The sequence below is a fragment of the Cryptococcus neoformans genome, assembly GCF_000091045.1.
Source record: "Cryptococcus neoformans var. neoformans JEC21 chromosome 7 sequence".
NCBI lineage: Eukaryota > Fungi > Basidiomycota > Tremellomycetes > Tremellales > Cryptococcaceae > Cryptococcus > Cryptococcus deneoformans.
The window spans coordinates 443,954-454,809 of NC_006692.1; the positions used below are offsets into that span (position 1 = coordinate 443,954).

At 47.6% G+C, this 10,856-nt stretch overlaps 5 protein-coding genes across 5 annotated transcripts; 2 read left to right on the forward strand and 3 right to left on the reverse strand.

The window, feature by feature from the left end:
* On the reverse strand, nt 1-2,725 carry CNG01550 (hypothetical protein). The gene is made up of 7 exons (XM_024657530.1): nt 2,445-2,725; nt 2,317-2,390; nt 2,000-2,273; nt 1,820-1,956; nt 1,296-1,769; nt 672-1,250; nt 1-600 (listed from the first exon to the last, which is right to left on the reverse strand). Exons 1-7 carry the CDS (start codon nt 2,586-2,588, stop codon nt 75-77), a joined length of 2,208 nt encoding a protein of 735 aa, XP_024513203.1. The 5' UTR covers nt 2,589-2,725; the 3' UTR covers nt 1-74.
* A 208-nt stretch (nt 2,726-2,933) lies between these two features.
* On the reverse strand, nt 2,934-4,868 carry CNG01560 (conserved hypothetical protein). Its single transcript, XM_571862.2, has 3 exons — nt 4,169-4,868; nt 3,762-4,105; nt 2,934-3,706 (listed from the first exon to the last, which is right to left on the reverse strand). Exons 2-3 carry the CDS (start codon nt 4,092-4,094, stop codon nt 3,083-3,085), a joined length of 957 nt encoding a protein of 318 aa, XP_571862.1. The 5' UTR covers nt 4,095-4,105; nt 4,169-4,868; the 3' UTR covers nt 2,934-3,082.
* On the forward strand, nt 4,549-5,459 carry CNG01570 (conserved hypothetical protein). Its single transcript, XM_571868.2, has 3 exons — nt 4,549-4,644; nt 4,699-4,863; nt 4,932-5,459. Exons 1-3 carry the CDS (start codon nt 4,588-4,590, stop codon nt 5,397-5,399), a joined length of 690 nt encoding a protein of 229 aa, XP_571868.1. The 5' UTR covers nt 4,549-4,587; the 3' UTR covers nt 5,400-5,459.
* Nucleotides 5,383-6,766, reverse strand: CNG01580 (tricarboxylate transport protein (ctp), putative). Its single transcript, XM_571870.2, has 6 exons — nt 6,570-6,766; nt 6,199-6,509; nt 6,022-6,142; nt 5,811-5,955; nt 5,733-5,751; nt 5,383-5,669 (listed from the first exon to the last, which is right to left on the reverse strand). Exons 1-6 carry the CDS (start codon nt 6,660-6,662, stop codon nt 5,471-5,473), a joined length of 888 nt encoding a protein of 295 aa, XP_571870.1. The 5' UTR covers nt 6,663-6,766; the 3' UTR covers nt 5,383-5,470.
* Nucleotides 6,767-6,935: 169 nt separating this feature from the next.
* Nucleotides 6,936-10,774, forward strand: CNG01590 (aconitate hydratase, putative). Its single transcript, XM_024657531.1, has 17 exons — nt 6,936-7,310; nt 7,370-7,478; nt 7,526-7,541; nt 7,607-7,635; nt 7,689-7,841; nt 7,895-8,434; nt 8,498-8,879; nt 8,927-9,006; nt 9,055-9,349; nt 9,418-9,483; nt 9,533-9,567; nt 9,634-9,698; nt 9,751-9,898; nt 9,969-10,046; nt 10,108-10,232; nt 10,301-10,628; nt 10,701-10,774. The coding sequence occupies exons 1-16, from the start codon at nt 7,165-7,167 to the stop codon at nt 10,344-10,346; spliced, it is 2,313 nt and encodes a 770-aa protein (XP_024513206.1). The 5' UTR covers nt 6,936-7,164; the 3' UTR covers nt 10,347-10,628; nt 10,701-10,774.
* The last annotated feature ends 82 nt before the right edge of the window (nt 10,775-10,856 follow it).

The following is a 10,856-nucleotide window of genomic DNA, read 5'->3' on the forward strand; positions in this document are numbered from 1 at the left end:
TGAAGAGCTATCACAAATGCACATAATAACAAATTATCACGTACGTGGGCAGGTCATTTATATACAGGATATCGTTACGAAGGCGGAGGATGGAATGTCGTTGGGGGGTCAGTGGGAAGCCGCCAATCTCCCGTACCACCTCCAGCATTCTCAATGAGCGTACTAAAATTATCCCAGCTTATTTCTCCGTAATCACCCCTAAACGTACCAAACGGACCGCCTCCGTACAAATCAAGTGCAGGTTGAAGGCCCCAGAATTGATCAAACATGGATTGCACCGATGGATCGGAAATGGGTGCCAGGTTTGAAGCATTGGCCTCAACGACTGGCAAAGTCGCTTGGGAGTGCCCTTCATCCGCTGCGAGAGTGTTCGAAAGAATAGCATTTGCTTGAAGATGGGCATGCGGAGATGGTGCCCGACTGTTGGCATGCGATAAACCCTGATCAGTCTTTGATCGGAGCATCTCCATCATTGCGATCTCTTTGATTTTGACCTCGTCTAGCAAATTGCTATTGCCTTTCCTGGCAGTCATGAAGTCTGATAGGCATTGATTGATCATTCGCAAGGTGTCCGGGCTAGGGTTCGATAACAATGAAAGGCTAACAATGACCAGAGAGTCAGAAAATTCGTGGCATGGAAGAAAATTTGCGTTGAGGGAGACATCACCGACCCTAGAATAACCAAGGAATTCGTCACACGGTACGAACCCGTACTCAAATTATCCATACCTGGTACTGTGAATTTGGTCCGAGCCCACAAGTCATCCATCGCCGCCTGCAGACAAGCCTCTCGACTTCGGGCATATTGGTTGTCAGGATCAGGGCGGGCAAGATAGGGACGATGCAGACTGATTCTCGCAAAGTTGTACTCTGTTGAAGCGAAATGACGATGAATGATTAAGGCGGGATGGGTATTTGCGTCATCATTAGCATCATCATTCTGGCCATATGATTTGAGTCGCAAGCCGTAAGGAAGATTAGAAGCCCAATTCTGCAAGGCATCCTCGATGCTGTCAATTACATCGTAAGAAGGTTCCCCAAGCTGATAAGCCTCTTCGGCGATACGGCTCATTATATGAGCAAGCGAATGGCGGCAGACGAGGAAAGTGTTCAAAGTCAAATTTGACATGGGCTGAACGATGTTCTCGTTGTCGAGATTGAGAGGAGGTTCTGTGTCGCATGAGCGATCAGAAATGCCTACGGGTCTTCCCAAAAGCAATGCGCAATATCGATCCATATGGTACACATAACTTCTCGTGTCAGCGCACAAAACCTCTTCAAACTAATAAGCTTACCTCCAGACTAGCCTCCTTTCTTGTAGATCCTCAGGCAGCAATTTCCCAGCAACAACAGAAGGTCGATGTAAACCTAGGGCCTGCGCCCTGAAGACTGCCGTTCCCAGAGCTGGCAGGGCATCAGGAGCACGGCGCGCCAAGATGAGATATCGGACTGTCAGCAGATCTGACATGACCAATATGATATCTCCTCTTCCGCTAATGAGACCGTCTGAATACGCCGAGGCCCGTCGGGAAGCTTGATACAACTCGTTAGCCTTTGCAAGGCGTTTTTCGCCCGCTTGAGATGAAGACAAAGTAGAGTCGATGTGGAGCGTAGCAAGAGGCGCGGAAAGAGCTGAGATGGCAAGGACGATAAAAATAAGAGGCAGTCGATGAATAATCCAAGTGTCGAGCGAGAAAGTTCCTAGGCCTTGCCAGAGTGCTTCGTATGTCTGCATAAAAGGTTCACGGCGAATGGGGTAACGTGTTAAGCTATAGGTACGTTAGAGGTAAATATAATAGATTTTTCTGATAATACTCACTTGATGTTGTCAAAGTACAGTTGTATCAGCTCATCACACCATGTCCTCTGAGGCAGTTCGTGCAGAATATCTACCAACGCTCGAGGTGGACGCTTATCTTCACCATCTCCTGCTTCCGGGGTTTCAGGATCCGGTACCTACACATGATCAGCAGCTAAAAATAAAATGAGAGAGACTTACATCCAAAGCACGCATGATGTCTATAGCCGAGTCGTCCCCAACGTACGCCATAGCCGATGGGCCATAATATCTGCCGCGAGTGACATACCCCGTCCTCTTTGGACGGTTCATAGACAATGATGGCACAGAAGATGGCGTCGATTCTACAAGGGCCTTTGGGGGACTTTTTCCCTCTAAAGAATGAGGCTGGGATGACATTGATTGCAGGAGGAGTGATTCGATACGTATGAGACGAGTTTGGACATCTTTCGACAATTCTATGGGGTCCTCATATCTGCACACGGTATTAATCAAGGGAATAGTCATCATCGACTAACCCATTAACCAAATAATGACAAAGGGTCGGCACTCTTCGTGAGACGCATCTTGCGCAAGGCTGCTGTCGGTCACACTTTCAACCAAGTCTCAGTGTCAATACTTGATTTGGTCTATGTCATGTTCATACCTTTGCTTTCGCTTTTGTACATTCTGTGCAGCTGTATGCCGCCCTTTTTCGTTTGTGTTTGCGTTCATCTGATCCTTCGGCTGTTCGCGGGGGTGATGATTTTCCTCTCATGGCATTCGATCCTGAAGACGATGCGTGCGGCATACTGGGAACTAAGTCCGCATATACGGAGGTTCAGTGTGATTTGGGGGTTAATGGTAGTACCAAGTGCGATAGATTGTATTACAGAGGAAACAGCAGTGGGAGAAAAGCTCCCATAGTCTTGATGCCAAAGTCAAGCAGCATAGATACCCTACAGGTAATGAATAGTGCCAAACGCCCCTTTCGTTCTTCTGTTGAAGAGCCGCCGCGCCGCCGGGCAAGTATTTTATCGTTATTTAATTGCTCTGGTCGGTCGGTGCCGGGATTGGTCCGAGAAATTAAACTCCATTTATTCATGTTGTTGTGCATGTGATTTCATAGTTCAAAACATTCTGTCTTCGCATGAAACTCATATTTAACCAGCAGCAGTTGCCTGAATGGGCAATCGCATACGTGTTGCACATGCATAGTATCAAAGGCCATTGGAATTTATGCTTCGCTCTTCCTATGAAAACATCCAAACGATAGCAGTACATAGAAGTTACGGAGCGAAACCACTAATCCTTGCCTTCATATCCAATGAAAACTCGCGGATTCTTGACCATCAACTTGTCCCATTCATCGTCACTAAGCCAAGTTTTCAATTTGTTCACCCACGTCTTATCATCGAAATCCAAGAATGTCTCCACATCCTCGCCTTTCAGCCCCTTGGGACGCCTATGGAAAGGCTGAGTGTGCGGCCAATCAGAGCCGTACAGCACTCGATCAGGGTTTGCGTCAACAAGAGCTCGTACGAGGGGCTTCATGTCCTCAAACGTTGGGTCCTCGGAACATCGGTAAGGAGCCGATAGCTTTATCCAAAGCTTATTGTCTTTCAACAGGCTACAGAGCGCTCCCAACCCAGGCTGTGCGGCGACGTCAAAAGATGAGGTGTCAATGCCTTGAAACTCGAGTAAAGACGCTGTTTTCAGTCCGCCAAAGTGATCGACGACCATGGACACGGGGAGCGAGGCGATTATGGGAGCAAGAGAATCATAGTATTCGGGATGAGGATGGTAAGTCTGAAGACCCCAGCCGAAAGGTGCGATACGGTCGGCGTAGCGTTTCATGCATCGGATTTGCTGCTCCTTGTCATGTTGGGCTTTGTGGAGGTGATAGTCGATACGGATACCCTTTACCCCCTACGGCTGGAGATTAGCAACTTCATGGAGAGTGTCTCGTATAAGAGTTGCCTACCTGATCTTTCATCGATTGTATTTGCTCGTCTGTCGTTTTCTCGATATCAATGCAGGCGTACGCTCGTCCAGTTTCATTAAAATATTTGAGATAATAAAGCAAGGAGCTAGGGTCAGTTCCGAATGATAGACCATGCGCGATACAGGCATGTTCAATACCCATAGAATGCTGGAATGTCTCGAAAGAACGAAGAGGCGCTGAAGAGGGAGTGAAATGACGAGTCGGAGCTAGTGGAAACTTGTCAAGGTCGAATATATGGTGATGAACGTCCCAGCTACCGGGAGGGCAAGGCTGGTCAGTTCTGATAGGAGCGGTAGAAACGAGGGAGGGCATGATAATGGATACTTGTGATAAATCCTCTTCAGTATTCGTACTTGTTAAAACACATATTATCATGAGGAGCTCACAAAAAGTCTGATGTGTTCTGGACGGTAATGGGCGTGCAGCCACCCCGACGTCTCGTTTTAGGCCTTAAAGATTGAAGAGATGCCGAACAGAGTTGAACAGGCGGCATTCTTCTTGATGAAACCCATCTTGAATCTTCAAGAGATGTCGAAACACAAATTGAGCTTCTAGGAGTTATCAACGGGATTGGCGGGTTTTATCGGGGCGTAGCCCGCCGCGAAAAAAAAGAAAACACCATACTCCCGGGTTGTCTGAAGGTTTCGAAAGGATACATGCTGCAAGAGGAGGGGTCGTTATAGTCGGACACGGAAATACCCATAACTTGGAAGCAAGTCCGATTGTAGATATGATGAAGGTCTGTATGTGAAGATCCCCCCATAACCTCTCCTTCCTCCGATCACCAATACGCACATTGTTCACAATGACTTCTTCAACAAAGAACATATTGTCGAGGCTAGCACCATATGGTGCTTGTGATGTGAGGCAGCAGATATCATATCAAAGAGCAATCCAACTGATGTAGACCTTGCAGGTTGCAGACGCACTTACTAAACTCAAGCACCCCGCAGGCGGTTTTCTCTCCGGCTTGAAGCTTCGAGGCCCTGACCAGAACACGAAGATTATTGGTCGAGCCCATACCGTCCTCTTCCGTGCAAACTCAGTGGCGCCGCAGAAGAAAGGATTCAAGGGGCACTATGTGAGTTAAGATTTTCAGAAAAGGAGATCAGAAGGAGGAATCTGATTTGTTAATTATTCGCGTGCAAGATCGACAGCGTCGTCCCAGGCTCTGTCCTCTTTATGTCCGCACCTGCCCATTTACACAATGCCATCTACGGCGGGCTCATGTCAATGAGAGCCAAGTCTTTAGGTGCTGTGGGTACAATCGTTGATGGCCGTCTGCGAGATCTCGCCGAGCATCGTCGCATGAACTATCCAGTCTTTTCTCGAGACGTGGGTATCACGGCTGGCCAGGAGGTCTGTTATTCTTCCGAGATCAATGTCCCAGTGCCTTTGCGATCCCCCCACCAACCTGATGTCTGGATTAACCCAGGAGACATCATCGTTGGCGATGAAAACGGTGTTGCTTGTATTCCCCAGGATTTGGAAGATGAGGTTGCAAACCTAATACCTTTGCTTGCTGAAAGGGACAGGCTTTCCATGGAGGATTTGATTACTGGCATGAAGGCCGAAGATGTTTTCCGCAACCGTCGTGGCGCTTCCTCTACCAAATAACATTAGAAACATCGAGTTATAACTACTCTATTGGATATATATGGCATGATGGATACATGGATCAGCTTCATCTAAAACAGAGTCTGAAGACTCTTGAGCACATTCTCGTAGATGACAAACGTCACAGTACCAGACACCACCAGTCGGGCAACTCGGGGGGACGCTCCTCTCCAGAACACAAGTACACCATCATCCTTGAGCGATCGGACGAGGCAATCTAATGTTGACTTGTATCTGACCGACGATTGCTGCATTCGAGTCTTCACAACGCTGGAGAAGGCATCGTCAGTTCATTCGTTACTGAAAAGGAAATGGGATTATAACAAGACTGACTCGAAGGGCATTGTAGCATCTACAGCAGTGACAAGACCTTACTTAGCTTAGTTTTACAAGACACTTTTATCTACTCACAGACTGTGATGACACCGGCCACTGCACCGATGGCCATGATGGTTGCATTACCTGGCTGATGGCCGCCATTCTTCCTCATTGCGTAATCTTTCATAGCTTGGTAAGAGGTAAATCGCACTGCCGAGTTGGCACTTTGCTTCATCATCTACGCAAAGTCCATTTCAGTATTCGCAAATACATGCAGAACCTTCAGTATGTGGAGAACACTTACAGTGGGAACTAAACCCCGGTACAGGCTTGTAATGCTTTCAGTACGGATCATGCTTCCAACTATTGCGATTGATCCCCCTTGAGTCACTACACCTGCTCTTTGTGATTCGATTAAACGAGTCCTATTTGATGATCAGCTTCGTTGTTAATCCCTCATTAGATAAGACGAGATACTCACTTTATTGCTTCAGAAGGTGTTACCGCGACAATACTCTCTACACATCCAGCTCCAACCCCTGCCAAAACGTTGCTTGCCGTACTTAACTTTCCATCCGGTCCTCTTAATAAATCTCGGATAGATTCATAAGTGAAGAACCTGGTGCCTGCCTTGAGGGCATTCCCAGCAATAACGGGACTACAGCCTCGATAGAACCCTGTGATGCCGCGTCGGGCGAGGGTGTCTTTTATAACGACAGAAGGAGAGATTTGGGCAGTAGTGTTATGTCCATGGTTGCCTAACTGGCTCATCGTCTTCACATACTCAGTCGGCTAGCGGTCAACAAGCGACAATCAGAGGCGCTTCTATAGTGCTAACATGTCTCTACTCACATAGGTGATGAAAGACTCTGACATACCAGCACTGGCACCAGCCAGGAGAGGCAAAGCCGACGGGTGTTGCTTCTTGCTGTTGCTCATGATCATGATTGTTGTTGCCTTCCAGAAGTCAGTGGACGATCCACAAAGTTGCTAATTGTCCGTTTATACATTATTTACTCTACATGCATGGTTGCCTCCCTCCCGTGCAGTGTCGAACAATGAACATGAAGTCAAATGAGTTGCATAATACAGACAGACATTTTGTCTGGTTCTCCGGCGGGTATGGCGGCTTACGGTAATGGCCGACAGGCGTCTCGGATCTTGCGGGTTTGCCGGGTCACAATCTTTCCATTTGCTTCTTTCCAAACATCATCACATCTCTCATTGGATACGAAGTATCATGACCCGTTAAATCCGTGCTTCATCACTTCAACCACTGCGTCGAGCTATTAGACTGTTTGAGCATGACACTCAACGGCAATGAAAAACTCATTGATGCTGATTCGTAGGAGTTGTTACATATGCTGGCAACAACTCACGTTCATTTTGGATATTTCTTCGTTTGAATTGGCCATATATCCGTCAAAGTAATACCACTATCTGACCTATGTTGCGACTCATACGAAGTCATCGGCCATTACAACGACGAGGGCTGGCCACTATCAATTCGAGGGTCCAAGGCAGTCCGCTCGAACCTAGCACATTCATTGACTATGAGAGAGTATCGCAGCAGATTGCACAAGTGCGGAAGAGGTGAACAAAAGCTACTGCAGATAGAGGAAAAAGTTTAGCTGATGAATGGGTCTATGCAGACATGGGAAGCCTCTAACGCTTGCCGAAAAGATCCTATACGGACATCTCGAAGATCCAAACGCGCAAGAGCTCAAGCGTGGTTCCTCGCAGCTCAGACTGAGACCAAAAGTGGGTAGTGTTGGTTATAATACGATCAGAAACTGACTCTGCCATAGCGTGTAGCTCTTCATGGTGCGTCCCAATGATCTCATGTTGTTCACCCTTTGGGAAGGAAGGACTAATTGAGAAACTCGTAGATGCTAATGCCCAAATGGCTTTGCTGCAGGTACATACTGGCGTCTTTTGCTGCCAAACGATAGCTGATAGATAGGCTTATAGTACATGACCACTGGTATTCCCAGAGTCCGCGTACCTACATCTGTCCACACAGACCATCTGATCATCGCCCGAGAAGGAGCGGGGCCAGACATGGACCGCGCCATTGCCGCGAACAAGGAAGTATATGATTTCTTGCAGACGGCTTGTGCCAAGGTATGTTGGTGTGTTTCCCATTGGGTGGATATTGATGTGTAAGTATACCAAAGTACGGGATTGCTTTCTGGAAGCCTGGAGCGGGCATCCTTCACCAAGTGATTTTCGAGCAATACGCCTACCCCGGAGGTCTCATGATTGGCTCCGACTCCCACACTCCCAATGCTGCAGGACTTGGTATGCTAGGTATTGGTGTAGGCGGTATGGAGGCAGTCGACGTGATGGCCGGTTTGGCTTATGAGGTGAAACATCCCAATATTATTGGTGTCAATCTCACTGGCAAGCTTGGGCCATGGTCAACAACGAAGGATATTATTCTAAAGTTGGCATCTATCTTGACAGTCCGCGGTGGCACGGGCTCGATCATTGAATATTTTGGGCCCGGTGCTCACAGTCTTTCGGCTACGGGTATGGGTACCGTCGGAAACATGGGCGCAGAAGTTGGAGCTACGTGTAGCGTCTTCCCATTCAACCAAGGAATGGCCGATTATCTGGAGTTGACTGGACGATCTACAATTGCGAGGACAGCAGAGGACTATAGGGACGACTTGAAGGCGGATGAAGGAGCAGTATATGACCAATTGATTGATATCGTAAGTATGGACTCCCAAGGCGTGGTTTGTACCATAAATCATGGCTCATGTGCAAATTATTAGAATTTGTCCGAACTCGAACCCCACATAAATGGTCCTTTCACTCCCGATCTCTCCTGGCCAATTTCTGGCATGGGTGAAGCCGTTAAAAGTACCGACTGGCCAACAAATATCAGTGCAGCTCTCATCGGATCCTGCACCAACTCTTCTTACGAAGACTTATCCCGAGCCGCTTCTATTGCTAAGCAGGCTACAGAGGCGGGCCTAAAAGCGAAAACGGATTTTTTTATCAGTCCAGGGTCTGAGGAAATTCGATCCACTGTTTCAAGAGATGGTGTTTTGGAGGAGCTACAGAAGGCTGGAGGAATGGTCTTGGCAAATGCGTGCGGGGCTTGTGTCGGTCAATGGGAGAGGCCGTCAATGAAGAAGGGCATGAAGAACACGAGTGAGATCACATTATGAGCTACTGAGGCCGGAGCTAAACTTGACTAGTTGTCTCTTCATTCAACCGCAACTTTGTCGGTCGGCAGGATGGCAATCCGGGAACACACTCTTTTGTTGCTAGCCCAGAGGTGAACCGTGCAACGCAATGTGAAGGGATTAGAACTGACTGAGTATAGCTCGTGACCGCGTTGGCTTTCTCCGGGAATTTAAATTTCAACCCTATGAAGGACAATATTCAGCTTCCCGACGGCACCCACTTCCATTTTGCTCCTCCTCAAGGGCCTGCTCTCCCTGAGAAGGGTTACGAGCGCACTTTGCAATTCTATGATGAGCCGCCTGTGGGCGGATCGAGCGTTGATCTGGCTGTAGATCCAAATTCTAGCAGGATTCAGCTTATCAAGCCGTTTGAGGCATGGAGTGGAAAGGGTGAGCAAGACTTGACCATGTTGATCAAAGTGAGAGGAAAGTGCAGTGAGTGCAAACTTTTACTCAACCGCTCAAAGCCCGGTTCCCTGACACGCTTGGATCTTGTCGGATAGCAACGGACCATATTTCCGCTGCTGGGCCTTGGTACAAATACAGGGGGCATCTACAGAACATCTCTCGTCAGTTTCTCTGCTCTGCTTTTGGATGAACATCACTAACGATATGCAGAAAATCTTTTGATCGGCGCAATCAATGATGAGAATGTGAGTCTCATGGATATCCATGTAGGCGTTGTGATATTCTGGATCTGATTGACTCGAAAATTTTAGGGCAAACCCAATTGTATACGAAACGTAGATACAGGAGAATTTGGGACCGTCCCCGCTACCGCCGAGTGAGTGACTTATTCTGAGCATTTTGTGCGCGTACTGATATTCGGATTTAAGGTACTACCGTGATACTAACCGGAAATGGGCCATCTTGGCGGGCGATAACTATGGGGAAGGCTCATCTCGTGAAGCTGCCGCTTTATCGCCTCGATACATGGGTGGCTTTGCTGTTATTGCTCGCTCAATGGCTCGTATACACGAGACAGTGAGTTCTACCCTGGATATCTCTCCGTCGCCGAGTACAGAAAGCTAACGAATGGTTTTGATTTTTGCAGAACTTGAAAAAGCAAGGTCTCTTGCCCCTTTTCTTCCGTGACCCGGCCGATTATGACAAAATTTTGCCAGGCGCGCAGGTAAGCTGAAGATGAGATTAAAGTGAGGAGCAACCAGCTGAATCGATGATTCTCATTCTAGCTCAGGTTGACTAACCTGCAAGCTTTGGCCCCTGGAAGCCCCGTTTACCTCACCTATACGAACGCAGGACAAGAACACATTCAGATTGAACTCTTCCACTCCTTAACTGACCATCAGATCACATGGTGAGTATAATGGATTTGTGCTCTAAAAAGGCGTCCCAATGAACTGAGACATGTTTCTTTTTTCATAGGTTCAAGGCTGGTTCAGCTCTGAATACTCTCCGTCCCAAAGACTGAAAGGCTGAAGATTAATTAGAAAGCAGAAGATTTGGCGTTTAGTTACAGTTGTACAGTACATTTTTTGGAGAAACTGGATCGCATACATCATGGTAACATTTGCGGAGTGCATTTTCCAAACCTCTGAGAACAGTCAGTGCACTTGAGTACTCCGAAATCCCTAAAAAGACATCGGCATTAATAAGACATCGGCATTAAGGCATCGACATTAAGACTTCGGCATTCGGATCTCTACAACGTAGAAGGATCGGCCCAGATTGATATCAAGCTTAAAAGGTCATTGTGAGTGGCCAGATAGACCCCGGTGTCACGTTCGTTCGATGGAGCGTACTGAAGATGAAATTTCGAGACTAGATCTTACAATCCTCGGACGTCATGACCAGGAAAAGTGAGGGGGGAATGACATGCTAACGTGTCCTGAACTGAATGCTGCAATCGCGAAGCCCCGATTACTGCATGATCATGATCTGGGTCTCAGGAGACCTGTATCCATCGTTCTTTGGGGATGCA

Excerpts from the sequence above, each read along its gene's own strand:
- CNG01550 (XM_024657530.1), bottom strand. The coding sequence starts at position 2,588 with ATGCCGCACGCATCGTCTTCAGGATCGAATGCCATGAGAGGAAAATCA. Across the intron at positions 1,957-1,999 it reads ACATCATGCGTGCTTTGGAT|GTACCGGATCCTGAAACCCC; the intron begins GTAAGTCTCTCT and ends GATCATGTGTAG. Across the intron at positions 1,770-1,819 it reads CTGTACTTTGACAACATCAA|CTTAACACGTTACCCCATTC; the intron begins GTGAGTATTATC and ends ACGTACCTATAG.
- CNG01560 (XM_571862.2), bottom strand. The coding sequence starts at position 4,094 with ATGCCCTCCCTCGTTTCTACCGCTCCTATCAGAACTGACCAGCCTTGC. Across the intron at positions 3,707-3,761 it reads TACAATCGATGAAAGATCAG|GGGGTAAAGGGTATCCGTAT; the intron begins GTAGGCAACTCT and ends CTCCAGCCGTAG.
- CNG01590 (XM_024657531.1), top strand. The coding sequence starts at position 7,165 with ATGTTGCGACTCATACGAAGTCATCGGCCATTACAACGACGAGGGCTG. Across the intron at positions 7,636-7,688 it reads CCCAAATGGCTTTGCTGCAG|TACATGACCACTGGTATTCC; the intron begins GTACATACTGGC and ends ATAGGCTTATAG. Across the intron at positions 10,047-10,107 it reads AAATTTTGCCAGGCGCGCAG|CTCAGGTTGACTAACCTGCA; the intron begins GTAAGCTGAAGA and ends TTCTCATTCTAG.
- CNG01570 (XM_571868.2), top strand. The coding sequence starts at position 4,588 with ATGACTTCTTCAACAAAGAACATATTGTCGAGGCTAGCACCATATGGT. Across the intron at positions 4,645-4,698 it reads CACCATATGGTGCTTGTGAT|GTTGCAGACGCACTTACTAA; the intron begins GTGAGGCAGCAG and ends TAGACCTTGCAG. Across the intron at positions 4,864-4,931 it reads AAGGATTCAAGGGGCACTAT|ATCGACAGCGTCGTCCCAGG; the intron begins GTGAGTTAAGAT and ends TTCGCGTGCAAG.
- CNG01580 (XM_571870.2), bottom strand. The coding sequence starts at position 6,662 with ATGATCATGAGCAACAGCAAGAAGCAACACCCGTCGGCTTTGCCTCTC. Across the intron at positions 6,510-6,569 it reads CAGAGTCTTTCATCACCTAT|CCGACTGAGTATGTGAAGAC; the intron begins GTGAGTAGAGAC and ends GTTGACCGCTAG. Across the intron at positions 5,956-6,021 it reads ACCGGGGTTTAGTTCCCACT|ATGATGAAGCAAAGTGCCAA; the intron begins GTAAGTGTTCTC and ends GACTTTGCGTAG.